General features: G+C 40.7%; 1 protein-coding gene across 1 annotated transcript in view; it reads left to right on the plus strand.

Annotated features, from left to right (window-relative positions):
* Dnajc1 (DnaJ heat shock protein family (Hsp40) member C1) overlaps positions 1-17,777 on the plus strand; it is a 159,781-nt gene that overhangs the window by 88,233 nt on the left and 53,771 nt on the right. The window contains exons 7-8 of the mRNA XM_032885262.1: positions 6,657-6,747; positions 15,758-15,921. Coding sequence (XP_032741153.1) covers positions 6,657-6,747; positions 15,758-15,921 — 255 coding nt within the window. The remainder of the gene's footprint in view (positions 1-6,656; positions 6,748-15,757; positions 15,922-17,777) is intronic.

The raw sequence follows: 17,777 nt of genomic DNA on the forward strand, positions 1-17,777 counted from the left end.
CCTTCCTAGTCATCTACTAGATTCTAACTCCTTTATGTAGGTAAAATCTCCAGCAGGATTGGAACAGCAACTTTCTGCTCAGTTTTCACTCTTGAGTTCTCTTTTATTGTTTAGCATAAAAGATTCCTAGTGAGAGTTCTTATTGCCTGCTTAGTTTGTCTAAATTCTTTCCTGTCTCTCACCCCCAAAATCCAGTATAGTTACATAAAATTTCAATGGGTAAATTTTCTTTTGGTTGTTTTTTGAAAATTAAGTTGTCCAGTTCAACAAAAATATGTTGCACATGCTTTCTAGGATTTACCAGCTGTAGCACATGAGTACAGGTACCAGATCAATAGGTTAAGCTTCAAGCATGGAGTATCCTGTGGTGTCTGCGGCTATTCAAAGATTTAAGTTGTATATATTTAGTGTGATAGGGAAAACTCAACAGGGACCACCTGAGGAGAGTCATGGAAGATGTATGAACAAACATAGACATGGCCACATAGAAGTGGCCGCTTTGTACTCAGTTATACAGAGACAGGCTCATAGATACAGCGTTAAAGTTGAGGAAAAGCTTCTAACAGATAAGTATTCCATGACAAATCTGAAAAGAACATTTAAACAGGAGAGAGTTCGTTGACAAGGAGGAGCTGTAATGCCCAGCACTGGGCAAGCTGGAGAGCTTGACAGAGTGAGTTTAGATAGTAAACATCCCAGTAAAATGATCTCAAAGGACATGGAATAGGAATTAAAAGGAACTTGGATTATATCCAAAGAGCGCTTTTATGCTTTTGATCCTATAGTTTAACTGTAACATTAAACATATAGCACAGGTCAACTTCCATACCTTGCCAATCTGCTTCTTGTTCTCATGATAGATTTGAACAGAGTACATGCTCTTTAGTAATCTGACTTACTGGGTTTTAATGCTCACTGTAGTCAGCGTTTAAATTCCAGAAAAATACCTTAAGGTTCACACACACACACACACACACACACACACACGTACACAAATGCACTTGTGCATACATGTTTCTGTGGCTTGAAGCCAGGGCCTCACATGCTAACAGAGCACACATTGTACCACTGAGCTACGCCCTGGCCCTGGATGTTTTTAGCTAATCATGTTCTGTATTCAAGAGTAGCAGAAGTCAGAAATCTATAATTAGTGCTATGTCTGTTTGCAACATTAATTTTACAACCTAGTTTATTTTAACTACTTTGTGTGTTGGAGTTGGATATATTTAAATCTACAATAATTTAATTGTTAGGACTCTCTATTTTAGGAAGTGGTTGTTGATTTACATCTTATAGTCACATTCTCTACATTTTTTCCGCAGTAAGAGAGGTCTTAAGTACCCTCAATTTACTTGGTAGTTTGGTTTTCTGGGAACTCATCATTTTAGCAGCTCACTACCTGATATGAAACATTTCTTAGTAATATACAAAATTTATTTAGATGTATAGTTCCTAAAGTTTAAATTTTTCCCATTAAAGTCTAGTTTCATCTAATGTGAATATGATTAAATGTTCAATTATCATAAGAAGCCTCCAATGTGCACATCCTTCTTCCCCCTAAGGATTTATGGGCTGCATAGAAGCAGTAGCTGAGTAGAGACGAGAGTCTTCACTGAATTACTCTGGCTTCCTTAAGAAAATGCCTAAAAACATGAACAAACCTTGGTGACTTACAGAATTATCTGTCTGAAAGCCTCTTCCCTGGAGTCGTGCCTGTGGAGAAGTTGGAGGCCGCCTTCCTTTAGAACCAGAGTCCTTCCTTTCCAGTAGCCCTGTCAGAATCCATGCAAACAAAGCACTTAGAGCTGACTGGGAAGGGCAGGAAGCCCTTAGAGTTTGTTCAGAACTGAGGGGCCTGCCTTTCTATTCAGAATTACAGTTTCCAAGGGTTGTGGCTGCTTATTTCATAACTATAAAATATATTCTTTAAATTGCAGGTAAGGGAGTTGGGGGAAGGAATGTGGGAAGTGGTAACCGGGAGGGCCCGGTGAGTAGGGATGTAAAGGGAAGAAGTAAAAAATTAAAAAAAATTTTTTTTTTGAAAAAATTGCTGCTAAGCCTTCTTGATATTGGGATTACATAAGCAAATGAAAGTTAGTCTGAAGTTTCTGAGACTGAGGTTCCATTGCTAGATAAAGATGTAGGTAAACTGGAAAAACCTCACAGCAAAAGTCAAAGATTCCTTATTTCTACTTCCTCAGCCGGCATGGGAGGTGGAGGACCTCACACTAAGGTGCAGGTTCTTGGAGGTACAAAGTAGAACTTTGTAGCTTTGCTACTAGATACAGAAAACATAAATAACCACAAAAATAATAATTAGACTGTTAAAGATACATAGTCTCACTGGTGCTGTATTTTATAATTGAAAAACTCAGATTGGTGAAATAATTTGCCCAGAGGCTACAGCTAGTTCACATTGTAAATCAAAGTTGAAACAAAACTAAATAAATACTAGCATGTAAGAAATACAATACCAGCTTTCTAGTAAGTATGTTCTCTGATGTGAACTTCTCAGAGTGAGTGTTCAGGCTACTTTTGGGTGTCCTAAAAGTTGATGGTAATTGGGCTAGGTTAAGCAGATGGCTCCTGTGTTCTCACCTGTTTCATCTAAACTCAGAAACAGCTTTTAGGCGTTTCATCCCTATCAGTCTGACTGTCTCAGGCAAAAGAGGCTGTTGTTTCTAGCTTTTGGGGGGAATTTGACCTCTTTTACACAGAGGACACAATTGTAAAGTTTTTCTTTATTCTTTATTATAATTTTATATATTATATATAAGCCTAGGAATGTTCATTCAGTGAATAGAACAACAAAATATACTAGAACCTATCGATTTTTTTGGGGGCAGGTTCTCAGAAATGTGCTTATAGTGTTTTCCTATCAAAAGGTTATTTGTGAGTTTCAATCGAGGTTGGTGCTGTCGGACATCAGAGTACATGGAACATCCTTTAATCTTGTTTGCAGCTAGCTCTCCTCAGGGCTCTTCCCAATCCTTATTCCCACTTCTCCCTGCTCCTACCACATTAGATCAGTTTCCGTCTTTTCTAAAACATTACCAGATTGCTTTTTTCCCCAACATAATATTTTTATCGATTGCTTGGGAATTTCAAATCTTATATCCCAATGACACTCACTTCCCTGTACTCCCCTCACCACTTTCCCCCACCCTCCCACAACTCCTAGTTGCCAGCCCCTTAAAGAAAACCACCTTCCCTGCCTGAGGCCCTCAGTTGTGGAGAGGCCCACTTCAGCATCCTTATCCCAGGTGTAGCATTTCTCTTCCATGGTTTCCTGTCTAGGCTGGTTTGGTCATTCTTGGTTTTGGATTTGGTTGTGGATTTGGTTGTATATAAGGATTGTCTACAGAACACCCCTACCCTCCAGTGTGAAGAAGCTGGACTTTATCTTGTACTCAACAGTATTTTTTTCTTTCACTAAACAATTCTATTATCTTGAATTAGCACCTGAAGAAAAACAGAACTTGGGGGGAGGAGTGTTAAATAGAATGTCTTTTCAAACTCTTTTGAATGCTTGAATCTTTAAAATATATATTAAAGACTACTACCTGCTCTCTTCTTGGATACTACATACAGAGTCAGTTTATTTTTAGCTAATTGTTACTATTATTAGAAAATGCTTTTTAAGATTTATTCAAAATTAAATTTTTCATTTCTGGAATTTTATAAAATATTCGTACTATTCTTCCTTGGATGAGCTTTAAAAATGCTTCTGGTAGGTTGTCCCTGATCTTCTCATCTCTAGTCCTGTATAAGACAGAATTTCAAGCTGCTAGACCATGTGGCCATTCTCCTCTTAGAATGTTCCTGATTGTACTGTACCTTTAAGCATGTTAAACGTACTATGCACAAGGATAACTAGCAGAATTATTTAGTTATAGTAGAATTGTTTGAAATGGTAAGTTTGTTAAGGAAGCAATGTTTCTTGGGAAAGGCAAATTATAACTATAATTTGAAAGCACGAGTAAATTGAAAAATTCAGAAAAATTTAAATAAAAGCTTACAGTTTGAACATATGAAAGATAAGATTCTTTGCCTTGAATAAAGTCGGAAATTTGCCAAACAGCCCTGAGTTAGCGAGAGGAGGTTTAGGCGTCTCATACTTTGCATCTGTGAGGTATATCTGAGGGCTCATATGACTGTTTCAAAGCAGACTCTTGGTAAAATTAATGTGCTGTAGCAAGAAGAAGAAACCTTAGCGGAGAGATTTTTTTTAATTTTATTTTTCTTGGATATTTTATGTATTTACATTTCAGATGTTATTCCCTTTCCCCCTCCCCGCCCTCCCCACTTCATCCTTCCCTGCTTCTATGAGGACACTCCCACTCCCACCTCAACACCCTGACGACCTCTGAGAAGAGGCTGGTACCACCTAGTAACAGGTCTTCTCATTGAGACTAGGAGGGTAAAAACAAGGAGAAAGAGAAGCAAGACGATGCAAAATTTGACAGGAGGCACTTTGGTGAGCTGTGGAGCATGAAAGTTCAGTCTTGCTTGCAGTAGACAATACAGGGATGCCAGATGTTTAGGAAGCCATGATTTCTGGAACACTGGACTGCGCAGAGGGCGGGCAGCCTAAGTGTCCCTGGAATAGTAAAATGTTTACTTTTCATAGCAGACTTTGAGTTAGACATTTATTTATGGATCCTCATTTATGGATGAGAAAACTGACTCAGAAAAATCATTTGCTGAATATCTCCTATCCAGTAAAATAGGAGCCAGGCTACAAATGTAATCTCTGCTGTTGATTTCTACCTGCAATCCCAGCACTTGGAGGCTACAGAAGAAAAATCATGAGTTCAAAGCTTGCTGGGCTATCTAGTGAGATCTTGTCTCAAAAATCAAATCTCTCCTCTTAAACACTATATCTCATTGTACTATATACTCTGATGATATTTCAGTCTATTCTTTCATCTCATAAATAACTAATCTGTGCCCTTCTTTTTTTTGCATGGTGCCACATTTCCTACTCCCCTCAAGGAACCAATGCCTTCCTGGCCTTTTCTTCTTCCCTACTATTAAAACCTACTCTGTGGAAAGAAGCTAATAAGCTCATTCATTCATTCACACCAAGGTATAAATGGCTGATATGACTTACTATAAAGTAGTTCTCCTCTAGGGTTGAGAATTTTGGAGGGAGGGGGATGGCACTGTTAAGGGTCCATACAACCTTAGCCCAAAGCCCTGAGGGAATGTAGGTGTGATTCCTGTGTTTATTGGTGTGGGAGGAGGAGGACGTAGGTGGATTACTCTCTGTGCTCTTCTGATTCTGCAGCTGTGTAGCTACGGCTGAAAGGAGTGCTTATACTAGAAATTAGAAACATGAAAGTCAACTGAAAGAGTTAAAAAGAATTCTCACTATGTATTTATCAAATGTTTTAGGAAGACTCTTTATGTAATTCCCCTAATTTGTTATCTGGTAGAAGAGTTCTACTACAATCTGCGAGACAGACCCCATGAGGCACCATCGTTTGCTTACAATCATGAATGAGGTGAGGTGGGAGCATGTTACCTCTGTCCTAGGTAGCCGTGTGCCTTCCGTTTTCTATAGATAGAATCGCAACTGGACCTGTGGTTTATCTTCTCTAGGAATCCCAGCATACAGAAGTATTGCATTAAATGTATCCCTGATACCTACTTCTTTCCTTACACTTCATCAGTCAGATCTTGGCTTTCCCTTTCCTACTTTGTAGGATTTCCCATGTGTTCCAGTTGGGTTCAGTTCAGTAACAGTACAGAGTGCTTGTTCTCTGTCAAGTCTTTGTTCTGTCTCCAGTGCCCCCTCTTCTAGCTGATACTGTAGCACGGCACAAACATGAGTGTGTAGTCAGAGACTTGCTCTTCTGAAGAAGACGAAAGCAATTTCAACAGACTTTCCAGTATGATAAGGAGTTTGTCAAAATAATGGCAGGGAGCAGAATAGTCCAGCCTGAGGGCAAAGGGAGAAGAGAGGTGTGGAAACACAGCGTGGCCTAGTGTTTCTGGAATGTCTGGAGACTTACATGAAGGGTCACTGCCGGGTCGCCAGTGTGTGCTGCCTCCTCTTGTACCTTGCTGAAGACTCTCCTGTGTGCCACCAGTTGAGACGTTAGCCACTGCATGTTTGCACATGAGTGTCTGTGTAGCTTGTGTCTTCAGTGTCCTCTGACAACTGTGCTGTAGGTTCCTGTGCTGGTGACAGGAAGGGGGAAGAGTGACAGTTTTCATGCAGAGCTAAATTGCTTCATTCTTAGTAGTGCTAAGATCAGGAACTGAGGTAATAACCCAAAGCTGTGTGTTGTTAGTCACAGTCGCACAATTCCTACACTAGCTGTGTGGTTCCGTCAGTGAGCTTTGCTGCTGCCTGCACAATAGTGTGATTGGTGTGGTGAGACATCACACAGTGAAAGTGAGTTGGGAGGGAAACCTCCTTTCCATGTGGAACGTTTACTTAGACTTATACCCGTGCACATTCTGGACTTAGTTCTCCTGAGAGAAACGGCACAAAGAAGTTTTATTCAGCTTCTTTTGTTCATCTTGTCATTGGAAAACAGAGGAAAGCTAAGTGCAAAATGAGTGTATTGTTCTAAAAGGAAATTACAGGGAGCATACTGTCAAAGCAAACTTATTATATGTTAATTTACTTGTGACTTCTTTTTAAGGATGCTGGGCAGTTTTATGCGAAATACAAGGAGACCAAATTGAAGGAAAAAGAAGATGCGTTGGCGAGAGTTGAGCTCGAGACGCTTCACAGTGAGTTCTGAGCATTGCTTTACTGACAACAGTGCCACAGAGAACTCAGTTCTGCTTGTCCTTTAACACAAGCTGACTTGTCTGTGTTTCCTTTGCCATTTTCCAATGGAGTCACTTGTCCTTACTTTATTACACAGAGAGAACACTGTTAGTGAGACACACAGAGTCAAGTGTCAAAAGAAAGATGGACCAACCTGAGTCATACACCTCTCCAAGTGTGGGACCAATCAAAATCCACTAGACCAATTATCTTTCAGTACTAAGGTTATAATTAAATATTTAATGCCAAGAATAACCAACTATTATATGTTAATATAGTACTATAGCAATGGATAAACCTGGGGGGGGGCTAGTTTTTATTTTGAAAGCCTTTGTTTCTTTTGTAATATTGTTATGAAATACAAATAACCCCGAGTAGACCATCAGGACAGTGAAGTATGGAATGGGGACTCCTTTAACCCCAGCACCTTGAAAGCTGAGACAGAAGGCATGTTCCTTGAAGGCCGTGGGTAACATGTTGAATACCAGGCCAGCCAGAGCTACCAAGCAAGATCTTACCTCAAATAAACAAAACCGTGTTGGAGAGATGGCTCGGGGGTTAGGAACACAGCTGATCAGGAGAGGACCTGGGTTCAGTTCCCAGCAACCACATGGCAGCTCACAGCCGTCTATTCCAAGCTCACACCTCCTACTCCAAGGGTCTGAGACCCTGTCCTGGCCGCCATGGGCACCGCGCACGTGGTGGTGCACAGCCATTCACTGCAAGAAGAATGGCGATAGACAAGATAAAAACAAGTCTTAAAGTCCTACAGAACAGAAAAGAAAATACAGCAGTGTTCCACGGAACACAGAGACAGTTCTTGGGACTTTTAGGAAAAGTTGAACATCCTGTTAAAGATAACCCTTCCTAAACTTCATTGCTTTCGTTGATTTTGTTTTATGTCTGTCTTTCCCAAATGTACACTGTGTGCATGTACCGCTTGTTTTATTCACAGCACTTACCACTGCTTAGCAGACGTGTATTAATTTTGTTGATATCTAGTTTCTCCCAGTAAATATAAACCCTATGAGTGTTAGGACTTTATTTTGTGCACTGTTGTGTCTTCAGGATATACTTATTTTCAGGGACAGCTTTTGGTATGTCACAGTTCTCCGAGTATCTGGGCACTTTAGAGTGGGAAGTGTTTGTTTCTCACGCTGTGTCTGCAGCAGTAGACAGTGTCCTGGCACATAGTAAACGTGTGAAGGTTTGCTGAAGGCGTGTGTGGGTAGGCAAAAGAACCTTAGGTGTAATTTTCATAAGAGTGTTACTTTAAAGTTTGTACATTAACATTTTTAAGCCTTCTAACTGAGTCAGAAGGAAAATGAGCCTATAAGAAAATACAGAAAATACAGAAAAGTCACCCCAAATTTACCTATTAAGGGAATAGGAGTTCACTACATTTCATTGCTTTCGTAGCTTGTCATTTTAATCTAATTTTTATAAGAATCAACTTATTGGTAAAGTTTTAGAGTATGTACTAGAATTCTAATAATAGCAGATTAAGAATATACTGCCCGAATGAAAAATTGAGATGTTTATCACAATGTTAAATTTACATTGGATATTTGTAACCATTTTTCAGAACGTTTAAAATTTTCAGATTCAAAAACTACTTTTTCTTAATTTATTACTTTAAAAAATAATGTAAAGAAATACAAATTTTAAATAGGCATCTGGAAGTTCTCTGTTTTAGTAAAGACATGTAATAAGCAGCCTTGTAAAACACATGGCTGGCCGACGTCACGAGGCTAGCACAATAGACCATCTATGTCTTCCTGTCAGGGTGCTGTAGGGTGGTACTGACCTCAGTGGGAGCAGGAGAGAGCGGTTTCCCTCACTATGACAGAGTCAGAAACTGCCGTGCATTTTTAAATGTAAACTCTGATGATTACATGCAAGGAATTTTCAACTTGTTCACTTCATCATAGTTTTCTGCATTGTATAGTTTAGAATTCTTATAAAATGGTCCAGATTCCCCGATGTGTGTTTTATTTTCCCAATCTTTCTCAGTTGTAAAGATCAGCATTTGAATTCTGTGTTCATAAGAATGCTCTGAGCTGTGTGACTGAGTAAGTGCGACAGGTGTGTGTTGGCAGTGGCTATTAGATGCTGCCAGTCTTTCAGGGCCTAACCGCTTACCTCCCTCCAGCCTGTCTATCTGCCTCACTGCTTACATTGCATGCAGAGTTGGCGGGCTGAACCACAGTTAATTCTGAGGTGAGCTGTGATACTCTTACTAAAATTGAATTGCAGAGGAGGAGGTCTGGAAGGGTAATTTTTTAAATTTTATTTTTTGAGAAATTCACAGGAGTATTAACATTGTTTCTACCCCTCTTTGTTCCCCTCCAACGCCTGTCTCTGTCCCTCCCTCTCAAATTCATGACCTCACTTCTTTAATTGTTATCGGTAGGCATGAATATACATATGACTAGACAGTATATATTTATAGTTGTAATGGCTATGAGCAGCGTTGGGGATTCTAGAATAGAACCTGGATCCTCTGGAAGAATAGCTGATGCTTTCCACTACTGAACCATCTCTAGCTCCCCACGGAGATGCTTATTTTCTTAGGATTTATTTTTATTTTATATGAATGGGTGTTTTTGCCTGCCTACATGTGTGTATGTGGACCACGTACATGCAGTGCCTATGGGAGTCAGAAGATGGCATCAGATCTTTTAGGATTGAAGTTACATACTGTTGTGTTTTGCTACATGGATGCTAGAAATCAAACCTGCTTCTCTGTGAGAGCAACAGGTCTCTTTAAACACCGAGCACTCGCTCTGCCCCAGAGAGAGTGTGTTCCTAAGGACCCACCGCCTTCATACTTGTCTACCTGAAATAACGTATTAGTCACACTGACACACAGCCTGCTCACTCCTTCTCTTGCCTCTCTCTAGGCAGAGAGCGCCCTCGGTTCATGTAACAGAGAGTGCCGTCCATCCATCCGTCCGTCCGTCCGTGTAGCACACTGCATAGTCCTGGGGGCCCCATTAGCTCGGGCTCTTTGGCTTTGTTCTTTGTCAGAGGCAAAGTCTGACTACCTCGCACTCACTGACCCGAACTCACTGTGTGGACCAAACTGCCCTCCAGTCCAAAAGGTTTGCCTTCCTACCTGTCAGTGTTAGGGAAGGGACCACCGTGCCTGACTTCCAGCGCCATTTATGCAGCACTCTTTCTTCTAACTAGTATATGCTGTTTCTCTTGTCTTTTTTTTTTTTTTTTTTTGTACTTTTACCTTTGCCATGATTATGTCTTCATTGTGTGGCCACTCGGTCAAGTGATTCTTGGCACTCCCCCCACCCCCCGAAATATTTGAGCTCTTCTAGTTCATTCGCCTTTTAATATAAAGTTAAGGTATTTTGTAGCTGAGGAAAGAGGGTTTGTGTGAGTGTGCAAGTGGGAGCTGGTGTTTCTGCTTATCTTGGAGGAGCAAGAATGCTGGCAGTTCCCCACTGGTACCCATGAGTACTGTATGAGGATGACACTACCCACTACTACCCACACTACTGGTTCTCTGCTTGGTGTCCTCCCGAGCCGGCCTTTTAGGGGAGGTAGACACCACATTAGTGCCAGCTGGGCGGGAGCACAGACTGTCAGTGCAGTCTGCCGGACCCACACCCCTCAAGGATGGCGCTCTGCTGCTATCTGACAGAGTCATCCCATCAGCCTTTGTGATATGGGGAAGCAAATGTGACTATAGTTGGGTTTGGTTTGGTTTGGTTTGGTGTGTCTTGTTTTCATGAAACAGAATGGTGGTTGTCTGATCATCAGAAAAACTCTGGGTCTGCTAGGAAAACATGTTTAGTGTGCTGTGATCTACTAGTGTGTTAAGGTATGATTCTTGGCTAGAGAGCTCAAATCATTACTGGTAAATAGATTCTCCAGTAAAAGCACCTTCATCCTTTGAATCGGAAAATAATGGATCACGGAACTGATTTCTGATTTTAAAATCCCACTCTGTACTAAATAAACGTTTGTTGGAAACGTTGTTAGTTTTGTGTTGAACCTAAGGCCTTGTATATTTTAGGCAACTGCTATGTCACTTACCCACATCCTCAGTCACAGAGTACTACATTTTCTTTCTTTTTGTTTCTCTGGAGCTCCAAACTCTGTTTTATTTTGTTTAGATGGTACACTAAATTGAAGGAGTCTCTTAGGGTGTTAATGCATTAATCATTCCTTTGATAATCTTACTGAATAAATTTTGCTTTTGAAAAACAACCATCTCTCGTCATCACTACGTAGTTGATGAATCATAAATATAAATGTAGCTGTTTTGGTTTATTGTGTGCTTTGTCCTTTGAGCTTTTTGTTTGTTTGCTTGGTTTATTGTTGAGTTTAACTTGACTTTCTTTTTTTGAAACTTAATTATTATATATTAAAGAATAGGGGGCTGGAGAGGTGGCTCAGTGGTTAGGAGCACCGACTGCTCTTCCAGAGGTCCTGAGTTCAAATCCCAGCAACCACATGGTGGCTCACAACCATCTGTAATGGGACCTGATGCCCTCCTCTGGTGCCTGAAGACAGCTACAGTGTATTCACATATATAAAATAAATAAATAAATAAATAAATAAATAAATAAATAAATAAATAAATCTTTAAAAAAAAAAGAATAAATGTTTTTTAAATTGAAAGTAGATTTTTTTCCACATATAATATATCCTGATTATAGTTTCCCCTCCTTCTACTCTTCCCAGTTCTTCCCCACCTCCCCTCCCTCTGGATCTAAGCCCTTGGTCCTGCCAAGGCTCTGTGTCCCAGTGTAGGGGAATGTCAGGGTGGGGAGGGTGGGGGAACACCCTCATAGAAGAAGGGGAGGGAGATGGGATAGGGGGTTTATGGACGGGAAACCGGGAAAGGGAATCGCATTAGAAATGTAAATTTTAAAAATCCAATAAAAAAGAGAAAAGAACAACAAAATAAAAAATAGAATGAAGCAAAAGCGCGCATGTTGGAGTTGGATGTGGCAGCCCAACAGGAGGAAGAGCCCCTTCAGCAGGCACAGTCAGGAGTCCCACAGAATAGAAACCAAGAGCTGTTGTCCAGGCAGAGAGGGCCTGGTGCGGACCGTGTAGGCCCTGGCCTGCTGTTTAGTCTCTGTGAGCTCATATGTGCCACGCTTAGGCCCTTGGGAAGGCCTTGCTCTCCCAGTGTCCTCTGGTCCTCTCTGGCTCTTACAGTGTTTCCACCTTCTCTTCTGTGGGGTTCCCTGAACTCTGGGGGAGGGGTTTGACGGAGACCTCCCATTTAGACTGTCTCCACCTGATGTCTGGCTGTGGGTCTCTGTACCCGTCCCATCTGTTGCCGGAATCAGGCGGATATATGACCAAAGCAGAATATCATTAGGAGTCATTTTAGTAATTTGGCTTCTTTTTCCCTCCTTCTTTTGTGACCAGTTGTGTTTGGTTTTACCGCAGGTCTCTAGGCTTTCCGGTCTGGTTCTTGGTTACCTAAGTGGTGTCAGGTATGGGTTCCTTCTCATGGAGTGAGCCTTTAGTCAAATCAGATATGGTTTGGCTGCTCCCACAAGTTCGGTGCCACCATTATTGCCCTAGCATATTTGGTAGACAACAGATTGTAGGTCAAAAGCTTTGTGGCTATGTTGGTGTCAACATTTCTCTTTCAGTAGCCTTCAAATCTTTTAAAATATTTTATTAGTTTTAGTAGTGTGTGTGTATATTTGTCTGTGTGTAGGTCTGTACATGTGAGTGCAGGTACCCGCAGAGACCAGAAGTGTCAGATTGCCCCTAAAGTTGGAATTGCACATGGGTTCTGGGAAACAAACTCAAGACCTTTAGAAGACTTGCTCTTAACTGCTGAGACATCTCTCTAGCCCTGCAATCAAAATTTAATGAAAAAAATTCACAAGCAGCATTACAATACTGTATATTTTTATTTAACTTTGAATTTTTCTTGAGAAACCTCACCATGCTGCTAAAAAGAGAAATCTTGGATTTGTTTTTATTGAATGAAATATAATGGATATTATTATATCCAAACTTCTTGTGCATATATATACCTATACTAATTATGCAGGTTTTATTGAATTATGGTTAATGGAAGAATACTAGAGTACTTGGCCAATATGAATCTTTGGGTCTTTTATGCATATTTTCTAGACATTTAGTTTTGGAAATACTTTTAAATTAAGGTTTTGCCAAGCGCAAAATGTTGGATGGTGCAAACTTGTAAATTATTTTAAAACCATGGAATTTATATTTACGAAGCTTTTTTTTACTGGTTTCCGAAACCTAAATTTACAAGTAGATCTGTGTTGTGCAGTCTTTTACCCCTTATGCTTATGTCTATGGTTCTGCCATAGGCTATGTAAGCACACATTCATATATATCTTACTTTTTTTTTTTTTTTTTTTTTTTTTTTTTTTTTTTTTTTTTTCTGGAGCTAAGGACTGAACCCAGGGCCTTGTGCTTGCTAGGCAAGTGCTCTACCACTGAGCTAAATCCCCAACCCCCAGCTTACTCATTCTTTGCTTCTCTTTTTCTTTATTGGTTTTCACTGCACTGCCTCTCTCCTCCATGTCATCCCCTACATGACTTCATACAGTATTTTCATGATATATAATATGGATTATATAGCACTGAGTAGATCTGTGTTATATAATATCCAGTTTAATTATGATAATTAAATATTGTGTAGGCGTGCATAAAAGTAAGGATTTATAGAAGCATGATTTCTCTTGAAAATATGGAAGCATATGCTTTTGCTATTGTAGCAGTGCTTCAGCGATGACATAGATTTCCTATGTTAATGAGTCATCAATAATTATAGTTACTCTCTCACGAGGCATTTCCTGCTGAATGCTATCCCTGCAGTAGCCTTACACATAAGCACATACACAACTATATGCATGCCCACAATAATATTCAAACTCTGCGATGTTCACAAAAGGTTTATATACTTAAGTTTAATAGATCTTCTTAGACTACTCTCCCATAAGCTTTTAATATAATAATTAATATTTCAATCCCTCCCCCTGGTTTAAAAAGAGCCGTTCCTCTGCCAGGAATATATGTTATTAGAGCTTTTAAGGTTCTTACCCACATGATAGGTCTTGGTATTACTTGAATTTTTGTATCTTTAGCCTGATTGCACAGGCTTCTTTCCCTGTGGGTTTATTCGTTTGGAGTGCTGACCCCTGACCTTCACTTACTTCTCTGTTGCTTTGCCTACTCTCTTATTAGACAGCCAATCTTTCTATAATCTCTTTATCAGTTTTCTGTCTTTTCTCTGAGTTGCAGACACTGTTTCCAATATTGTTGTTTCTTAGTGTTTATCCTATCTTTTTAAATTAATTAATTAATTTTGGAATTTGGGGTTGTGATATGTTAGGATTTCCTCTTCCTGTATATAGCACATGTGATTTTTAAGTTAATTTATGTAAGATTTTTGAAATTCATTTTCAAAAACCTATTATTTTTTCAGATGGAATTTATTTTTGTAAATATTTAGAAGATTGTGTCTAGTTCTTTCAAATGAGTATTGCATCCATTGTTAAATCATTTTCCCTCTGAATGGAAAGATTTTTGGATTATCTGTCTTCTTCTAGATGTTTGATTTTATCACACTGATATTATAGTACCCTCATGTACCCACAAATATATCAGATGGTAAAAATGTAGCCAGGACACTAGGGGAGTTTGCCCATGAAAAAGGAGCAGCTTCTCAGATCTGTCACTGTGAGAGGAAATCCAGTAAGGAGAGCAAATGAGTGCTGCCTAGACCACAGCGGGCGTTCTCTGAAGACGGGCGAGGCCGCTCCATCATCACATGGGTACCAAGTGGTGCTCCAGTACGGGCTGAGGTTCTGTGATGCTACCTGTTCATCTCTGCAGCCACCACAGTGGAGATGCCTGCCTGCCTGCCTGCCTGCCTGCCTGCTCTCCTTCCTTCCTTCCTTCTTCCCTCCCTCCCTCCTTCCTTCCTTCCTTCCTTCCTTCCTTCCTTCCTTCCTTCCTTCCCTCCTCCTCCCCTCCCCCCCTCCCTCTCTCTGTCTCTCTGTCTCTCTGTCTCTGTCTCTCTCTCTCTCTCTCTCTCTTTCTTTTCTTTCTGCTTTCTTTTGTTCTGAAACAGGCCCTCTGTGTAGCTCTAATTGAATGTGTAGGTCACTGTGTAGAGCTCACTGCCCTTGGACTAGTAGAGATCTGCCTGCCTCTGCTTTCTGAATAATGTGATTAAATGTGTGTGCCACTGTGAACACCATTGGAAATATTTTTATGAAATGTTTGACCAATGCCTCCCAGATTAGATTTTCTTCTTAAAATATTGAAAATATAGAAGTATACAATTTTTGAGAGATACTTGGTTTTTGCAAATGTAAAATCGACAGTTAAGCTACTTGTTCAAAACCATATAGCTAACATATAGTAAGAGTATGATTCAAAAACTAAAGGTTGTAAAGATGACTCAGTGCTTAAGACTGTTTCCTGCTCTTTCAGAGGACCCAACCTTTAATTCCCAATACCCAGGTTGGACAAGTCACCTGCTGGCTGGCCAGGTACTTGTAACACCAGCTTCAGGGTATCTGGCGCCCTCTTCTGGTCTCTGTGCGCACCTGCATATACATGGCACACATTCACATAGAAACATACATATAACATAGATTAAAAAATAAGTCCTTAAAAAAGTTAAAACACTAAGTTAAAGCTCTCTCCATTTTGTCAAATGAAACGTTTTAATAAAAGGTACTTTGAAAACTAAGGTACATGCAAACTAATAGTGAGTGTGTCATAATCACATTGGCAGCATCTGAGTCTGTTTTAAATAATATGGTGATCAGCATGTGACAATGTGTACAACGATTTACAGCAGAGGACTTGTCTCGATAAAATAACATTGTTGATGTGTTCTTCAAAGATGTGATCTATGAATACAATGTGAGAATGTTTTATTTTCTTTTTATTCTGAACAAATCTTAGTAACTGGTTTTTAAATACTCTTTTTAGAACAGAAGAAAGCTAAAGTTAAAAAGCCCAAACCAGAATTTCCTGTGTATACGCCTTTAGAAAATACATATATTCAGTCTTATGATCATGGAACTTCTATTGAAGAAATTGAGGAGCAAATGGATGACTGGCTGGAAAACAGGAACAGAACTCAGAAAAAGCAGGTAATTAAACTTTTAAAAATTGGTTTAAGGAGCTGGATGGAGATCAGATCAGAGCCCGGCAAACACAGCTCGTGAGCTACGGCCTCATCCTTTGGGTGTTTGATGTTGATTTGTGTGTTTGTTGTTATTGTAAAAGTTGGTTCAGCAGAATACCCCAGGTTAGCCCAAAATCTATTATCATTTTGCTTCTGTCTCCCACATTCTGTGATTGCAGACTGGCACCATTTCTCTAGTTGTAAATGTTTAAACTGGTTTTAACTGTTTCATAAAAAAACAAAGTACATTCAGTATTGTCACAAAGTTCAGTGGGCTGTTAGAGAACGGCCTGTCAACCGTTGCTAGGATAGAGGACTAGAACACTGGCTAGCAAGAGAACTGGGAGGATAAAGGCACTTACCACCAAGCCTGACGACACGGCTTCAACCTTTGGAACCCACAGGATGGAGGAGAGAGCCAGTTCCCACCACTTTTCCTTTGCCCTGTTGAGGGGATTCTATCACTGTAGAATGTTTGCACCCTTCCTTCCCTTTCTGTTCTGTGGGAGCACTGCAGGAGCACTGGCACCCTGTGGGAGCACTGCAGGAGCACTGGCACCCTGTGGGAGCACTGCAGGAGCACTGGCACCCTGTGGGAGCACTGCAGGGAGCACTGGCACCCTGTGGGAGCACTGCAGGAGCACTGGCACCCTGTGGGAGCACTGCAGGAGCACTGGCACCCTGTGGGAGCACTGCAGGAGCACTGGCACCCTGTGGGAGCACTGCAGGAGCACTGGCATCCTGTGGGAGCACTGTAGGAGCACTGACATTGGTTTGTCTTGAAAGGTCTGCAAGCCTCACAGGGACTCCGTCCAGCTGCATTTCTTCTGTTAGGAGACCTCGTTACTGCTCAGTTTCATTGCATACTTCTTGTCTGTTTGAGTGGGTCACATCTTCTTGCTTTAAATTTTAGAAGGTCACGTGTGTCCAGAGTTTTGTCTTAGTTCTAGCGCTTCATTTTATTGGAGCATAACTTGGTAGAATATTTCTTAATAATCCTCTAGGTTTCAGTGATACCTGCTGTAAAAGATCCTGCTTCTCCTAACTTCACTGATTTGGACCTTCTCTTTTTCCGTTGGTTAGTTTGGCTGGGTTTGTTACCTTTATCTTTTCCATGAACCAAACTTATGTTTGACTGATCCTTTCTATTATTTTAATGTCTATTTCATTGAGCTCAGCTCTGTTCTCTTTTTTTCCTTTTGCTGGTTAGTTTATTCTATTTCAGACACATCACTAGATATTTGTTGAGAGCACTCTGTTTTAATACATCTGCTGTGTGTGACAGGCTCTTGTACATTGTTTCATTCTTTAATTATATGAATTATAAAATTCTGCTTTTTCTTCAGTAGCTCACTGCCTGCTCAAAGTATAGTGCTCAGCCTCCGTGGTTCACGCCAGTGTGTTCACGCCAGTGTGTCACACTTCAGTGTGTTCAAGGGGCCGGTGTGTTCAATTCGTCTGGTGTGTTCGCGCCTGTGTTCAAGGCCTGTGTTCCGCCTGCAGTGTTCACAGGGCCTCCGTGTTCACGCCGGGTGTGTTCACGCCGTGTGTCCACGCCAGTGTTCATCCCGTGTGTTCACGCCCGCGGTGTTCACGCCCGTGTTCACGCTGGTGTGTTCACGCCGTGTGTTCACACAGTCTCTGTAGTCCTTCTGTTACTGCTGTTAGCCTAGTCCATTATGATCTGATAAGATAATGAATTCAGTTTTTAGAAATTATTAAGATTTGCTTTATGGAAGCATGGTAATGGGGGGAGGATGGGGAGGGGAAGCCCCTATAGAAGGGGAAGGGGAGGGGTAAGGGGGGATGTTGGCCCGGAAA

The sequence above is a fragment of the Rattus rattus genome, chromosome 14 (genome assembly GCF_011064425.1).
Source record: "Rattus rattus isolate New Zealand chromosome 14, Rrattus_CSIRO_v1, whole genome shotgun sequence".
NCBI classification, from domain to species: Eukaryota; Metazoa; Chordata; class Mammalia; order Rodentia; family Muridae; genus Rattus; species Rattus rattus.